The sequence below is a fragment of the Phyllostomus hastatus genome, unplaced genomic scaffold, assembly GCF_019186645.2.
Source record: "Phyllostomus hastatus isolate PE091 unplaced genomic scaffold, TTU_PhHast_1.1 phas_scaffold_78, whole genome shotgun sequence".
NCBI lineage: Eukaryota > Metazoa > Chordata > Mammalia > Chiroptera > Phyllostomidae > Phyllostomus > Phyllostomus hastatus.
Window position 1 is genome coordinate 110,865,869 of NW_025334041.1, and position 12,789 is coordinate 110,878,657.

Consider the following 12,789-nt stretch of genomic DNA (forward strand, 5'->3'; position numbering starts at 1 on the left):
GACCTAGTTTTAAAGGTTCCTTCCAAAGGGAGAATTGGAGAATTTTTTTTATATATTTTTAAAAAGTCTTCAGATTTGTTTCAGTATACTATAAGGATATAACTTCTTGCAGCTCCCATTCTCATATGATCCAGGTGCAAAACACTCTAAAAGGCTGGGCAGTTCTTGCCCTCTTCTTTCCAGCTTGTGAAAAGGCATGGGAACCAGCCCTTTGTGATTCTAACCACTGTTGGAGAGCTTTGCTTGCCCGATCTTCAACAAGGTTAAAGGGTGGGTTTAATGGAGACCTGAAGTTCAGAAAGGGACAGTGACTGCTAGGTATTTTGAATGGGCTCTTTAACACATCCAATTTTAAACTACTGTAATAGTAAGTGGTTCATTCAGTAAACTAACACAGTTTCTGCATCAATTTTTATTCTGTGGAACAACCCAGCACAGGTAGTTACTGTCCATGTTATCAATATGAAAATGTGATAGAAACATGCTTATTTTTTTTTTATAGGCGTGATAAACTTTGGATTTGCATGGAGTTTTGTGGAGGTGGTTCTTTACAGGATATTTATCATGGTAGGACCAAAGTTATATTTTATAGAAATTAACTAGAATTTCTTAATATATGGTGATATACTGTATTAAAATATTAATGTTGTTTTGAGGAAAGTATGTTTTATTATGTTATTTGGATACATAAAGGTATTTCAGATGTATATAGATGAAAGGAACATTTGTTTATAAGTAGGAAAATTACATATAATTGAATTATTTGTTAAGTCTAAAGAAGGAATATTATAGATCATTCAAAATTTCAAACTCAGACTTATAGAAGATGTGCAAAGGCCTTGGTGGCTAATACTAAGCCTAAAGAATATCCATTTGTGAAATGAATAGTGTTAATACAAAGATAGTTGCTTTTGCTCTCACGTATTCAAGAAGCATCATTTGAATATTTGCGATCTTAGATGCTAGGTTCTGGGGAATTAAAAAATTATTGGAACATTTTTCATTGAGATTTCAGTGTAATAGTATACAAGACTTTTAAAGTAAAATAAACAATTTTTACTATCTTTTTTTCCCTTTTCTGTTTTAGTTCTGTTAATGGGTTACTGTCACAAACTGCAGAGTAGCTTTATTCTTGTGCTGGAGGTGTGCTATTTGATAGATGCAAAATAAAGTTATGTCTTAATTTATGATGTCAGTTTTCTAAGAAAATATTTTGGAAAATTTTTCTAAATTTTTTTATATAGTACTTGAGCTCATGTATCTAGTTTGGGGCCTCTTGTGTAATTTTAGGGACTGATTGTAATAAAGATGTTAAAAGGCTATTTGGATAGGAATATTTATTCCATTTTACTTCACTTTACTATATCTTGTTATAAAGTCACTGTCTAGCAAAAGATCCCATCATTGAACTTTGATTTTTAGCATAATCTCTTCCAGCGAATGTATTTCTTTACTCTAAAGTGATGTAATAGTGAAGTATATAGATGCACACACAAATATGAAGTCTGGAAAAAAGTCCAGCCATTGTTAATATAATGAGAACAGTTTGTTCAACATCGATGTAACCTGGCAGCCAAGGAAACTGGACTGGATGCACATGTGTGAACAAGGACAACTTCACTGTACTTCAGTGGGGGCGGTAGATGTCCTTGAATGAGCATGTGCACTGTGTAGCTGTCACATTCAAAATGACTGAGGGAGTAGAGCAACGAATCTGCATCAGATTTTGTGTTAAGCTTGAACATTCTTCTGTGAAAACTATTTAGATGATTCAGAATGTTGCAACTATGGGTAACTGGTGATTGGCAGCTTCATCATGACATGGCGCCTGCCCATGCATCATGTCTCGTGCAGAGTTTTTTGGTAAAATATCAAATCACCCAGGTGACTCAGCCCTACTACAGCTCAGATCTGGCACCCTATTACTTCTGGCTTTTCCCAAAACTAAAATCACCTATGAAAGGGAAGAGATTTCAGACTGTCAGTGAGATTCAGGAAAATACAACAGGGTAGCTGATGGCAATTCCAACAAAGGAATTTGCAGTGTTTTGAACAGTGGAAGAGATGCTGGGGGGACTCTGTGAGGTTCCAAGGTGCCTGCTTTGAGGAGGACTGAGGCATCATTGTGTTATGTACAGTGTTTCTTGTGTCTGGTATCTTCTTCAGTAAATGTCTGGTTTTTGTAGCATATGGCTGAATACTTTCTGGACAGGCCTTGTATTTTTCTGATAGTACAACATGATTAAACTATATGAATTGATGTAGAAAGGTGTCCATGATAAGTGAAAAGGACAGGTTTCGGAATTGTATGTATAATATGAATCCATTTGTGCTTTTGTGTGTGATGCATACACATACTTTATATAAAATGTGTCTGCATAAAATTATCTGGTAGTCTATAGCCCAAACTATTGATACTGCTTATTATTGAGTAATAGTTTGAATAGAGAAGAGACCTTTACTTTCCAAATGTCATTGATTGGATTTTTGAAAGTGAACATATATTAACTTTATAGCTATAAAGCTAATCATTTTAGGAGAAAACATTAATTTTAAATGAGCCATAATACATATAACATCAGTTTTTTAAAATCTTTAATAAAAACTAGCTAAATTTCTTGTACATGCTTTCTTTTAACATTTAAAAAATAATATTGGTTAGTGAGTTGTAAAAATAAAATTAATTTCAGAGACTATTTCAGTCCTTTATTCATTCTTTAAACAGTTTTTGCACAACTTTTCCATGCCAGACACTGTTCTGAACACTGAGGGTACAGCAGTCAGCCAATCAGATTTTTAAAAATTCTACCTACTCTGGTGGAGCTTACATTTTAGAATTGTTTATTAAACAATTAAACCTGTTGCTTAGTGGAACTTGTAAAAGTTGTCACTTTTGAAGAACATGTTTTACCTAATTTTACTAATTTTCTTGTCTTACAGTAACAGGACCTCTGTCAGAACTTCAGATTGCATATGTTAGCAGAGAAACACTACAGGTAAATTCAGTGCTAATTAAAAAGTAACCGTCTTTATTAAAGTGAATGTTTAATTATTGTGCACTACCTATTAATTAAAGTAAGGATTAACTATTCTAGTTTGGTAAACTCTGAAGTGGTAATACGTTTTTTAATTTTTTGTGTAATAAACCCAAATTACATCTGCACATAAGTACTTGAAAGCCTCAATGTGATAATATAAACTCCTAAAATTTAAGTACTGTGGATTTCTTATTTTATGTTTTTATATTCCTCTTAATACCAAAGAAAGGCTAGAAAATTGAGAACTCTTACGGTAATTGAAACTCATTCTGATACTAATTGCACATATGCTTTTTAAGTTATTTCAAACTACTTGAAGAGTTTAGTGAAAATTATCTGTCTTTGGAAAATTAGTGGTTCGAACTGAGCTATTTTGCCTTTTTCATTTTCTTGATTCTTCTGTTTATTAGGATAGATCAGTAAAATAAATCAATGATTACCAGTAGACTTTATGTAAGGAGTAAATAAAAAATAGAGACTACTACTTATACTTAGTTGGTCATTTTAAATATTAGAGTGAGCTCTATAGTAAAATCTTGTTAATTATTCTGGTGTTTTTTGTTTTGTTTGTTTTTTTGAAACTCCAGGGACTGTATTATCTTCACAGTAAAGGAAAAATGCACAGAGATATAAAGGTACGTTACATCATACGTTTTGTTGCCGTGTGGGCCCTCTCTCTGACAGACCATTGACCATAATTGTACTGAGCATTCTGTTGGATGAATTTGTTATCTGAAATATGTTACAGTAGTAAAATTGAGTGATACTTTTAACAGTTTTATTACTTTTTTATAGTAACTTTATTGAGATACAATTCATATAACATAAAATTCACCCTGTTGAAGTATACAATTGTGGATTAATGGTTAATATCCCATTTTTAACTTATTTGTAGTTAAAATGCAAATTAGGTTTACAGCTTTCATCAAGTTAAAGGAAGATTCATGCTTTGAAAATTATAGTAAACTTTGGCAGTCTCAAGGAACCATCATTAATGATGTTTCCAGATGGATAAATTAACCTTTAATAATTTCTGATGGTCTCTCATTTGACTGGCAGAGGCGCACGGGTGCACTGGACGTGCTGCAGTTAGCACTGGGGTAAACTGGGAGCTATGGCAGAACACAGAGGTTGTTCCTAAAGATGCCGCTGTCTCCCCAACTCAGATGTTTTTCTCCTTTCACTTACTTTTCTCTTCTTTCTTGTTCATCTTCTCTCCTGTTTCTTTTCTTCCTCTTTTGTTTTCTGAAGTTTTCCCTAGCATAAAGGTTCTTAATGTTTTCTGGGTTTTGGTACCCTGCTGTCCTTCACATCTCCAATGAAAGCCATGGACCCTCTACTCAGAAACTGAATGCCCCTACGCACATGCCTTCAAATTGTGCACGAAATTTCAGTGGACTCTCAGATCATCTGTTGAGATATCCTCTACTTTAAGTAATTTTCATACACCACTAAAGAGACATAAGCAAAGAGCTTTGGCATTCAAAGGGAGAGGAGATCATAAGAATTTGAGTAAATCAAGAAAAGTTCTGTGTCACTGGCATTTAAGTTATCTGGAAGGATTTGCAGATATTTGTCATAATGGAGGTTTGGAATGCTTTTAAGCAGAGGGAACAATGTGAGCAAAGGTACAGATGCCAGATAGAGAAGGGTCATTTTAGAAAGCATAAAATCAGCACCACATTATTGAGAAGAAGAGACTGTATGTGAGAATAATAGCAGATGGGGTTGGCTGGGTGGTTTGGTGCTTCATTATGCAAGGACTCGTGTGCCAGACTTCAGAGTTTGGACCCCTTTGGGTAGTTTCTGACCGTTATCACTACTTCTGCCTTTGTTTGACCACTAGTATATATATCTCACTTGGATTTTGATCATAGCCTTCTAACTAGTTGCCTTGTTCCTGCTTCTGTAGTCACTTCACCTTGCAAACAAAGTGATCTTTTAATATCAGATCTCTTGTCACTTGCCTGCTATAAACCATCCATCACACACAATATAAAATCCAAGTGGTTTAGTATAGCCTGCAAGGTTATGCGTGATCTGGCCCTTGCTTTCTCTCTGACCTCATCTCACACTCTTCTCCATGCTACTCATTCTTTTCTAGCCATGCCAACTTTCCTGTTCTTGGAATATGTTGAGCTTATTCTGGCTCCAAGGCTTTTTATTCGCTGTTCCCTGTCCCTAGCATGGTCTCTCATATTTTGGTATGGCTCTGCACCCTCACCTTTCCCAGATCTCTGCTCAGATTACACTGCTCTAGAGAAGCCTTGCCTTCCTGCTTTATAATCTTCAGAGTACTTACCTCTACTTGGCTTGGAAACATTTGTTGGTTCATTCATTTGTCCATTCATTCATTCATTCATTCATTCGTGTGTGTGTGTGTGTGTGTGTGTGTGTGTGTGTGTGTGAGAAAAAGAGAGAGTTAGTTTTCGGTTTTAGATTTTCTTTCTTTCATACTTGGGAGCTGAATTTATTTATTATTATAACCCCAGAGCTTAAAATAGCACCCGATTGCTACTAGTCTCTCAGGGAAAGAGGAATGGATAGATGAGTGGAAGGAAGGATGTATTGAAGGCCGTAAGTGCAGGTGATGTGGTATAAACTGTGATTCAGGAAAATTAATGTGGAGCTGAAGAAAGACCAAACTGAAGAGTTTGGCTTAAGTCTAGATAGCTTGGGTCTAGATCAAGTTAAAATCCCAGCTTTGGTCCCTTCTCTCTATTTTTTCATATTTCTCCCTTTATTTCATAGAGTTACAGTAATATCAGGGATGTAGTCTTGTATTATTTCACCCTCTGTGTGGGGCAGGAAGGGGTTTCTTAGTATTTTCCCCCTAAGATTATAATTACATGATTGATAGCACCCTGGACTAAAGAGGCTGCTTACCTTTGCTTGCTCATTTAAAAGTTTCAGAAAAGGCAAAAATAAATCAATAAAAAGCCTATGGTACCTTTGGGAGATAGTATTTCTGTCTCCTGCAAAAGCATTGAACTTATTGGAAATAAAGTAGTTATTACCATCTTTGAACTTGGGTCAAAAAGCAAAAGTAGCTAAAATGCTACTAAGTCATTATAATGGACAAAACTCAGTTTTATTTTCTTTCTGTGTAGGGAGGTTCTTCCCTACTATGTCTTTCCTGTGAGCCTCCTTTGCTACTTACATAGAACACTTCACTTCGGACACTTCTGGTCACCAAACGTGTGGATTTTCCCCACAACAAGCAATTTTCTGTGACACTAACTGGATGTTCTATAATTAACTCAGTTCTGACACTATCTGGACATAACACCAGAGCCCACAGATTAAAGGGCTCAGCCCCATAAGACTCCCCTCTTTTGTGCCACTCCCCCCCCACACACACACACATACGCATACTTTAGGCACCGTTTTCAAGCTCAGGTTATCTGTGCTTCTGACCAACCAGCTCTAGATTGAAGCTTTTAAAGACCCCTTCCTTGGGTTCCATTAATTTGTAAAGCTCACAGAACTCAGGGGAGTACTTAATGTTTACCAGATTATTAAAGAATATGATACCGGATGCAGATGACATCCACATGGAGGAGAGGCATCGGGCAGGTGTGTGGGAAGAGCCACAGACAGAACATCCATGCCCTCTCCAAGGCACACCACTCTCCAAGCACCTCCACATGTTCACCAACCCCAAAGCTCTCCAAACCCTGTACTACTGGGATTTTATGAAGGCTTCTTCACCTAGGTGTGATCGATCATTAACTCCATTTTTAGTATCTCTCCCTTCTTGGGTAATGGGGGTGAGGCTAAAATTTCCAAGCTTCTAATTATGGCTTGGTGTCCTGGTGACCTCATTCCAGGAGCCACCCAGAAGCTCACCTAGAGCAGAAAACACTCCTGTCACCCAGGATATTACAAAGATTTCAGGAGTGGTATGTCAAGATCTAGGGTAAAACACCCAGCAGTAGAACAAAAGATGTTCCTAGAGCTCTTATCACTCAGGAAATTATAAGGGTTTCAGGATCTTTGTGCCAGGAACTGGGGGCACAGACCAATATATATTTTCTGATATCTCATAGTCACGTAGACAAGTGACATCTTAATTCTGTGGTCCTGTGGCTAATTGTTTATATCCTGAATGATCCTGAACAGACATAGTACAGATAGACAGTCTCACATACTGAGCAGCAGGGTTCAGTTCAACACACTAGCATTGGTTCAACTGATAAGTTAGAGATTTGTTTTTATTTTTTAACAGGATATAGCAATCAAGTTTAAAATATAATAGGAGTTGAAAATGTCAGTATAAGGTAACATTTTAGTGTAGTGACAATCTTTGATTAGTAAGAAAATAACATTTAGATGAAAACTAATATAACACTTTCATAGTAACATTTATATTGTGTTAATAGCAGCTTTTGCAAGGCAGAACATTTTATAAGCATAGTCAAATTGCTTAAAATTTGAACAGTAATTTTTCTGTGAATATAATGATTTAACATTTTAATTGGGCATACTTTAAATTTTAAGTATTTCCAGGTCTAAGGCTGCCACTTGTGATTATTTTAAATACGTACATTTATTGTGCGTGCTATCTGATAAAATGTTTCCTACTGTAACTAAAATGTTCTCACTTTGTAGGGAGCTAACATTCTATTAACGGATAATGGGCATGTGAAATTGGGTAAGTAAATTAAAGTTGTGTCACTAACGCAAATTTATTCCAAAACTAGCAAATTTATATTTTCCTCCATAGGACCAGGTTTCCCCTCTCCTAGCAGCATCTATATATTTTTAGGTGCAGATCTCATTCTGAGGCATACATAATGTCTCTGTATTGTTTCTTCTTTCTTAAATGGGAATTGAATCTGTGCTACGTATGCCAGATTTGTTGTAAAGATAAAATGAAATACTAACCTTTGGAAACACCTCTCACCCCAGGAATGTGATTTCTAGTAAGAAATCTGTACGAAATTGCCTCGTAACCAAAAAACAAGGTAAATAAGTTGCAAAATCAGTGATGCCCAAAAATCCTACATTCTTTACATTAGCTTTAAAAATAAAATACAGTGTTACTTATATAATAATGTAATTTAGTCCTGACTGGTGTGGCTCAGTTTGTTTGGCACGGTCCCCCAAAGTGACAGGTTGCTGGTTCAATTCCCGGTCAGAACACATACCTGGGTTGTGGGTTTGGTCCCTGGTCAGGGCATGTATGAGAGGCAACTGATCAATATTCTCTTTTCACATCAATGTTTCTCCCTCTATTCTCTCTCCTTCCCCTCTCTCTAAAAATAAATAAATAAAATATATTTTTTAAAAGGGATGTAATTTAGATGCTTTAACTTTGTATTTATTAGGGTGACATTGGTTAATAAATTGTATAGGTTTCAGGGATACAGTTCTATAATATACATCATCTATATTTTATTGTGTTTATAGATGCCTTAACTTTTATTTTGTAATTTTTGGTTGTCAAGTTATGATTAAAATAGAATTCAAAACCTTAATAATTTAAAAGTTTAAGACAGGAAACATGTATAAAAAGTCATTGTAAACAAAGTCATGTCTGTTAGGTGTTAAAGTATTTAATGGCAAATATGAAATAGTTATTTTGAACTATATATTACAATAAGAAATAAAAATCCAAAAATATATTTGTCATAAAATGAATAAAACTATATGTTGCAACAGGACTAGATTTAAAAGTGTGTATCTAATTAATATAAGCCATAAAATTTTCCTAAACCACCTCTAAATATGGGAAAGGCAGTTACCTGTTAATGACTTAGTACACAGTTCCTATGAGCAATTTAGTATTTTGTGTTAACATTGTGTGCCTTACTCAAAGACATCCTGTATATATAAGCCTCTTCTCATGTTGCCTTAAGTATTACTTTCTCTCAGGTTTCTAAATGTTTCTCATTTTTTTTAATAGCTGATTTTGGAGTGTCTGCACAGATAACAGCTACAATTGCCAAGCGGAAGTCTTTCATTGGTACACCATACTGGTAATTGCATTTTAATCGATAATTTAACTTTCTGTATTCTTTTCATTATTGAATACAGCATTACAAAAAATAGGCTAAATCAAAAACTTGAGCATGAAAACATTAAGAAGGTTATCAGCAGATTAAGTAATTTAGACATGTGTATACTTGTGGCTGGAATACAGAGTCAAAAAATATTCTACCATGTTAATTTTCATTAAGTAGACAAGACTGTGAAGATTAATATGTCTTTAGGGAACCTTTTCCAGCTCTGCTGGAAAAACCCAACCAACCCTTGCCACCACTCATGGCATGGATTTTCACAGATGTTTTAAAATATCTTCATCGCCATTTCTAGTCCATATTTTGGCTAATGTTTCAACATTCCATTATTTACAGTACCCCTTTGCTCAAATCTTTTTGGCATATCTTGCTTGCACACAAGATCAAACATGCATTTCTTGGCATTTGGAATCTTCCACAGTATGACCTGTATCTCCCTCATTAATCTTGAATGCTACTAGTTGCCTCCACAGATCTTTGTAAACTGTATTTGTCTGCTAGGTATTCTTTAACTATTCTATAAAAATTATTCATTAATTTACTCAATAAATGTTTTCGATCACTCACTGTGTGCTAGATGTGCTATTAGTCATTGTAAATATAGTGGCGGGCAGATAGAGAGCTTTTTTTGTGCACACTGTTCATTCCTTCAGCTTAAGCGCCAGCACTCCCTCTGATGTCCTCCTAGTTGGCCTGATTAGCAGTGGGATGGACTAATCTGGGTGACTTGTTTTCATATTTAGGAGATGATGGTGTTTTTTGTATTGATCTTTTTATCAGATGGATGTATATGTTAGAAGTTCAGCAGTGCTAAAGGGCTTACAAACTTATGTAGACCCTGGTCGGGTGGCTTGGTTAGCTGGAGTGTCATCCTGTACACCAAAAGGTTGCAGGTTCTAGGCCTGTCAGGGCACATATCTATTGCTGGTTTGATCCTCGGTCGGGTCACATACAGGAGGCCACCGATCAGTGTTTGTCTCTCACACTGATATTTCTCTCTCTCTCTCTCAAGTCAATAAATATATCCTCAGGTGAGAATTTGAAAAAAAAATTAAAAACTGATCTAGTTGTATCTTCTGACATCTCTAGCATACCTGTTATTGTTTATAGACTGTATCATGATAGGTGAGGATTTTAGCTCTCTTCATTCGTCTTCCAGTCTTCTAATCCTTGTATTGTACTTGCTGAGTCAATTGTTCTACTGTTACTACATTTGCCAACTTGAAATATATTTATTTTTAATTTGCTTACTTTTTAATCCCTAGCTAACTTCTATACCTTTTTGTATTTTTCAGTTCTGTAACATGCCTGTATATAATTGTCCACATCATAAAGCCTATCAAATTATTTTTGTTTGTTTTTTGCTTTTTTTTTTCTTACAATAATCCTTTTTGGAGTCGTCTTCCCTCATATTCCAACCTGAATTGTTTATTTTCAAGGTCTTTTTGCATAGCTTCTCCCTGGTAATTTCTTTTTTAAATATTTTATTTATTCATTTTTAGAGAGAGGGGAAGGGAGGGGGAAAGAGAGGGAGAAAAACATCAGTGTGTGGGCACCTGGCCCACAACCCAGGCATGTGCCCTGACTAGGAATTGAACCGGCATCCCTTTGGTTCGCAGCTCATGCCCAATCTACTGAGCTACACCAGCCAGGGCAAACCCTGGGAATTTTTCGTCTTCAGCTTGGGAATTCATTCATTTCCCAGAATCCAAGTTTTCCTCTTTCATTACCATTTCCCCTCACATGTGTTTTGATAACTTCCCAAGAAATTTCAGTATCATTTTTGACACTCAGCATATCTAGTCTCACAGTTGACTCATAATTTGGGTCAATACAGAGTTCTAGATTGCAGTTTTTGAAGTATTAAGAGTCTTCTTTTCTCTGATGCTGATGGAAGTGTGGTCTTTGAATGTAACCCCTGTCCCTTAGAATCATTTCTAGTGGTTTGATGATGTTCCATGATGATGTACCTCAGAATGTTTTTGGGTTTTTGTTGTTTTTACTTTTATTTGTTGTACTTGGCATTTGTACCTTTCAATCAGGAGATTCATGTCTTTCAGTTCAGGGAAATGTTCTTATATTACTTCTTTGATAATTTCTTTGCTATACTTTATTCTGCTCTCTCTTTCTGGATGTCAGTGGTTATACCTTGGGCCACTTGGATTAATCCATTAAGTTTCTTAACTTTTGTACCACTTTTTAAAAATATCTTTTGTTCTACTTTCTATAAGATTCTCTCAACTTTTTAATCTAATGCTTTTGTGATGGAGGCTTCCCTCAGATGACTCGTAATCTTTATCTTCTGGTTCTTATTAAAGAGCAAGGCACTGAAAACTCACTCCTAGCGCTGTGTGCAGTGGAGGTAGTGTTTAAACCTGGTGTTCACTGAGGACTGAGCAGGTGAAGGAAGAGGGGAGACTCATTGTTCTACACACAGACTTCTGTCCACAGCCCCTGCTTTTCTTTGTTTTGCGTTTTTTTTTAGTTTGAAGCCTCTCAGTTTCTCTTGTTCTTTATCCTGGTGGAATGGGGAAGGAGCCGTTCCTGAGTCCTGAGGGACACAAGGAGAGTTCTGGAGCACTGTTTTTTATTTAGATGTGACACTTTCTAATACACGTTTTCAGCTCCAACCTCAAGTGTACTTTTATAAGTTTATAACCTAACTTTGTCAGCCTTTCTGGGATTCTTTGGGGTAAGAACCAGCCAGCTGTTTTGTAGCCATCAATAAAGTATTAACTGACATACTCTAATGTTCACTTTTCTTATAATAACTTGTATATTTATAGAGCTACTTGAAGAATAATAAGATTTTAAGACCAAGCATTTGAAAGTTAGCATTTTTTTTTTGTAACTTTACTGACTGACTTGACTTTTCTGAAATTGTACCAGGAAGACAAATGTACATAAGTAAGGCTACTTATTTAAATCTCTCTTTTGATATTTAAGAGTTGAGATCTTTATCTCAAATTATTTGCAAAATTGTGTTTCAGTATTTGAAAATTTTAATATTTGAAAATTAATATAACTATTCAAATAAAATACAAATTTATACAGGCATAATTAGAATAAGACTAGAAGAAAGTTAAAAAGAAAAAATAATTCTGAGTTTGGGCAACTTTTCTATGAATAAATAAATTATTTTTAAAAACCAGACACGTTTTTCCTTGTTTTAGTTCAGTTTGTTCACAGCCAGTGGAGGAGACAGGTGAGGGAGTAGAGAGTTTGAGCAAAAAGGAAAAAGGGTTAGGCATGGACTACAGTGTGTTGATTGTTGGGGGGAGGCAGGTATGAGGGGACTAAATGGTAATGGAGGAAATACAATAAAGATTAAGTTAAAAACAGACACTTTTATAATCTCTCCACCATTATAATAAAACTGAAAAAATGCCAATTAAGTTTATGATAAACATGAGTTAAGTACTAAATTAAGATTATTGGTGCCCCAATAGATAGTTTTGGTCAAATGAAAACAGTCAGAGGCCAGATTGTAGTTTATTGATATAAGGAGGTAAAGCTAAAAATTATAGAATACTTATTGCAAGATGGTCCTTCTCTAGAATTTTGCTATGCAGAAGAGAAATTGGAGTATGGACAAATTTGGGATAAGTTCCATAGTGATTATAAATTTTTACAAGCCTTTACAGTATAACAAAGTAATAAGTCACCAGTAGGGGTTTGGGATGGAGGTTCTTATAAAATGATGAGATCCTAGGAGAAATGGGCCTTGT

At 35.5% G+C, this 12,789-nt stretch overlaps 1 protein-coding gene across 4 annotated transcripts in view; it reads left to right on the plus strand.

The window, feature by feature from the left end:
* Positions 1-12,789, plus strand: part of MAP4K3 (mitogen-activated protein kinase kinase kinase kinase 3) — a 124,734-nt gene that overhangs the window by 46,172 nt on the left and 65,773 nt on the right. For all 4 annotated transcript variants that reach the window (XM_045827407.1, XM_045827408.1, XM_045827409.1 and 1 more), the window contains exons 4-8: positions 503-567; positions 2,941-2,996; positions 3,626-3,673; positions 7,650-7,692; positions 8,947-9,019. In XM_045827407.1, the coding sequence (XP_045683363.1) occupies positions 503-567; positions 2,941-2,996; positions 3,626-3,673; positions 7,650-7,692; positions 8,947-9,019 (285 nt within the window). The remainder of the gene's footprint in view (positions 1-502; positions 568-2,940; positions 2,997-3,625; positions 3,674-7,649; positions 7,693-8,946; positions 9,020-12,789) is intronic.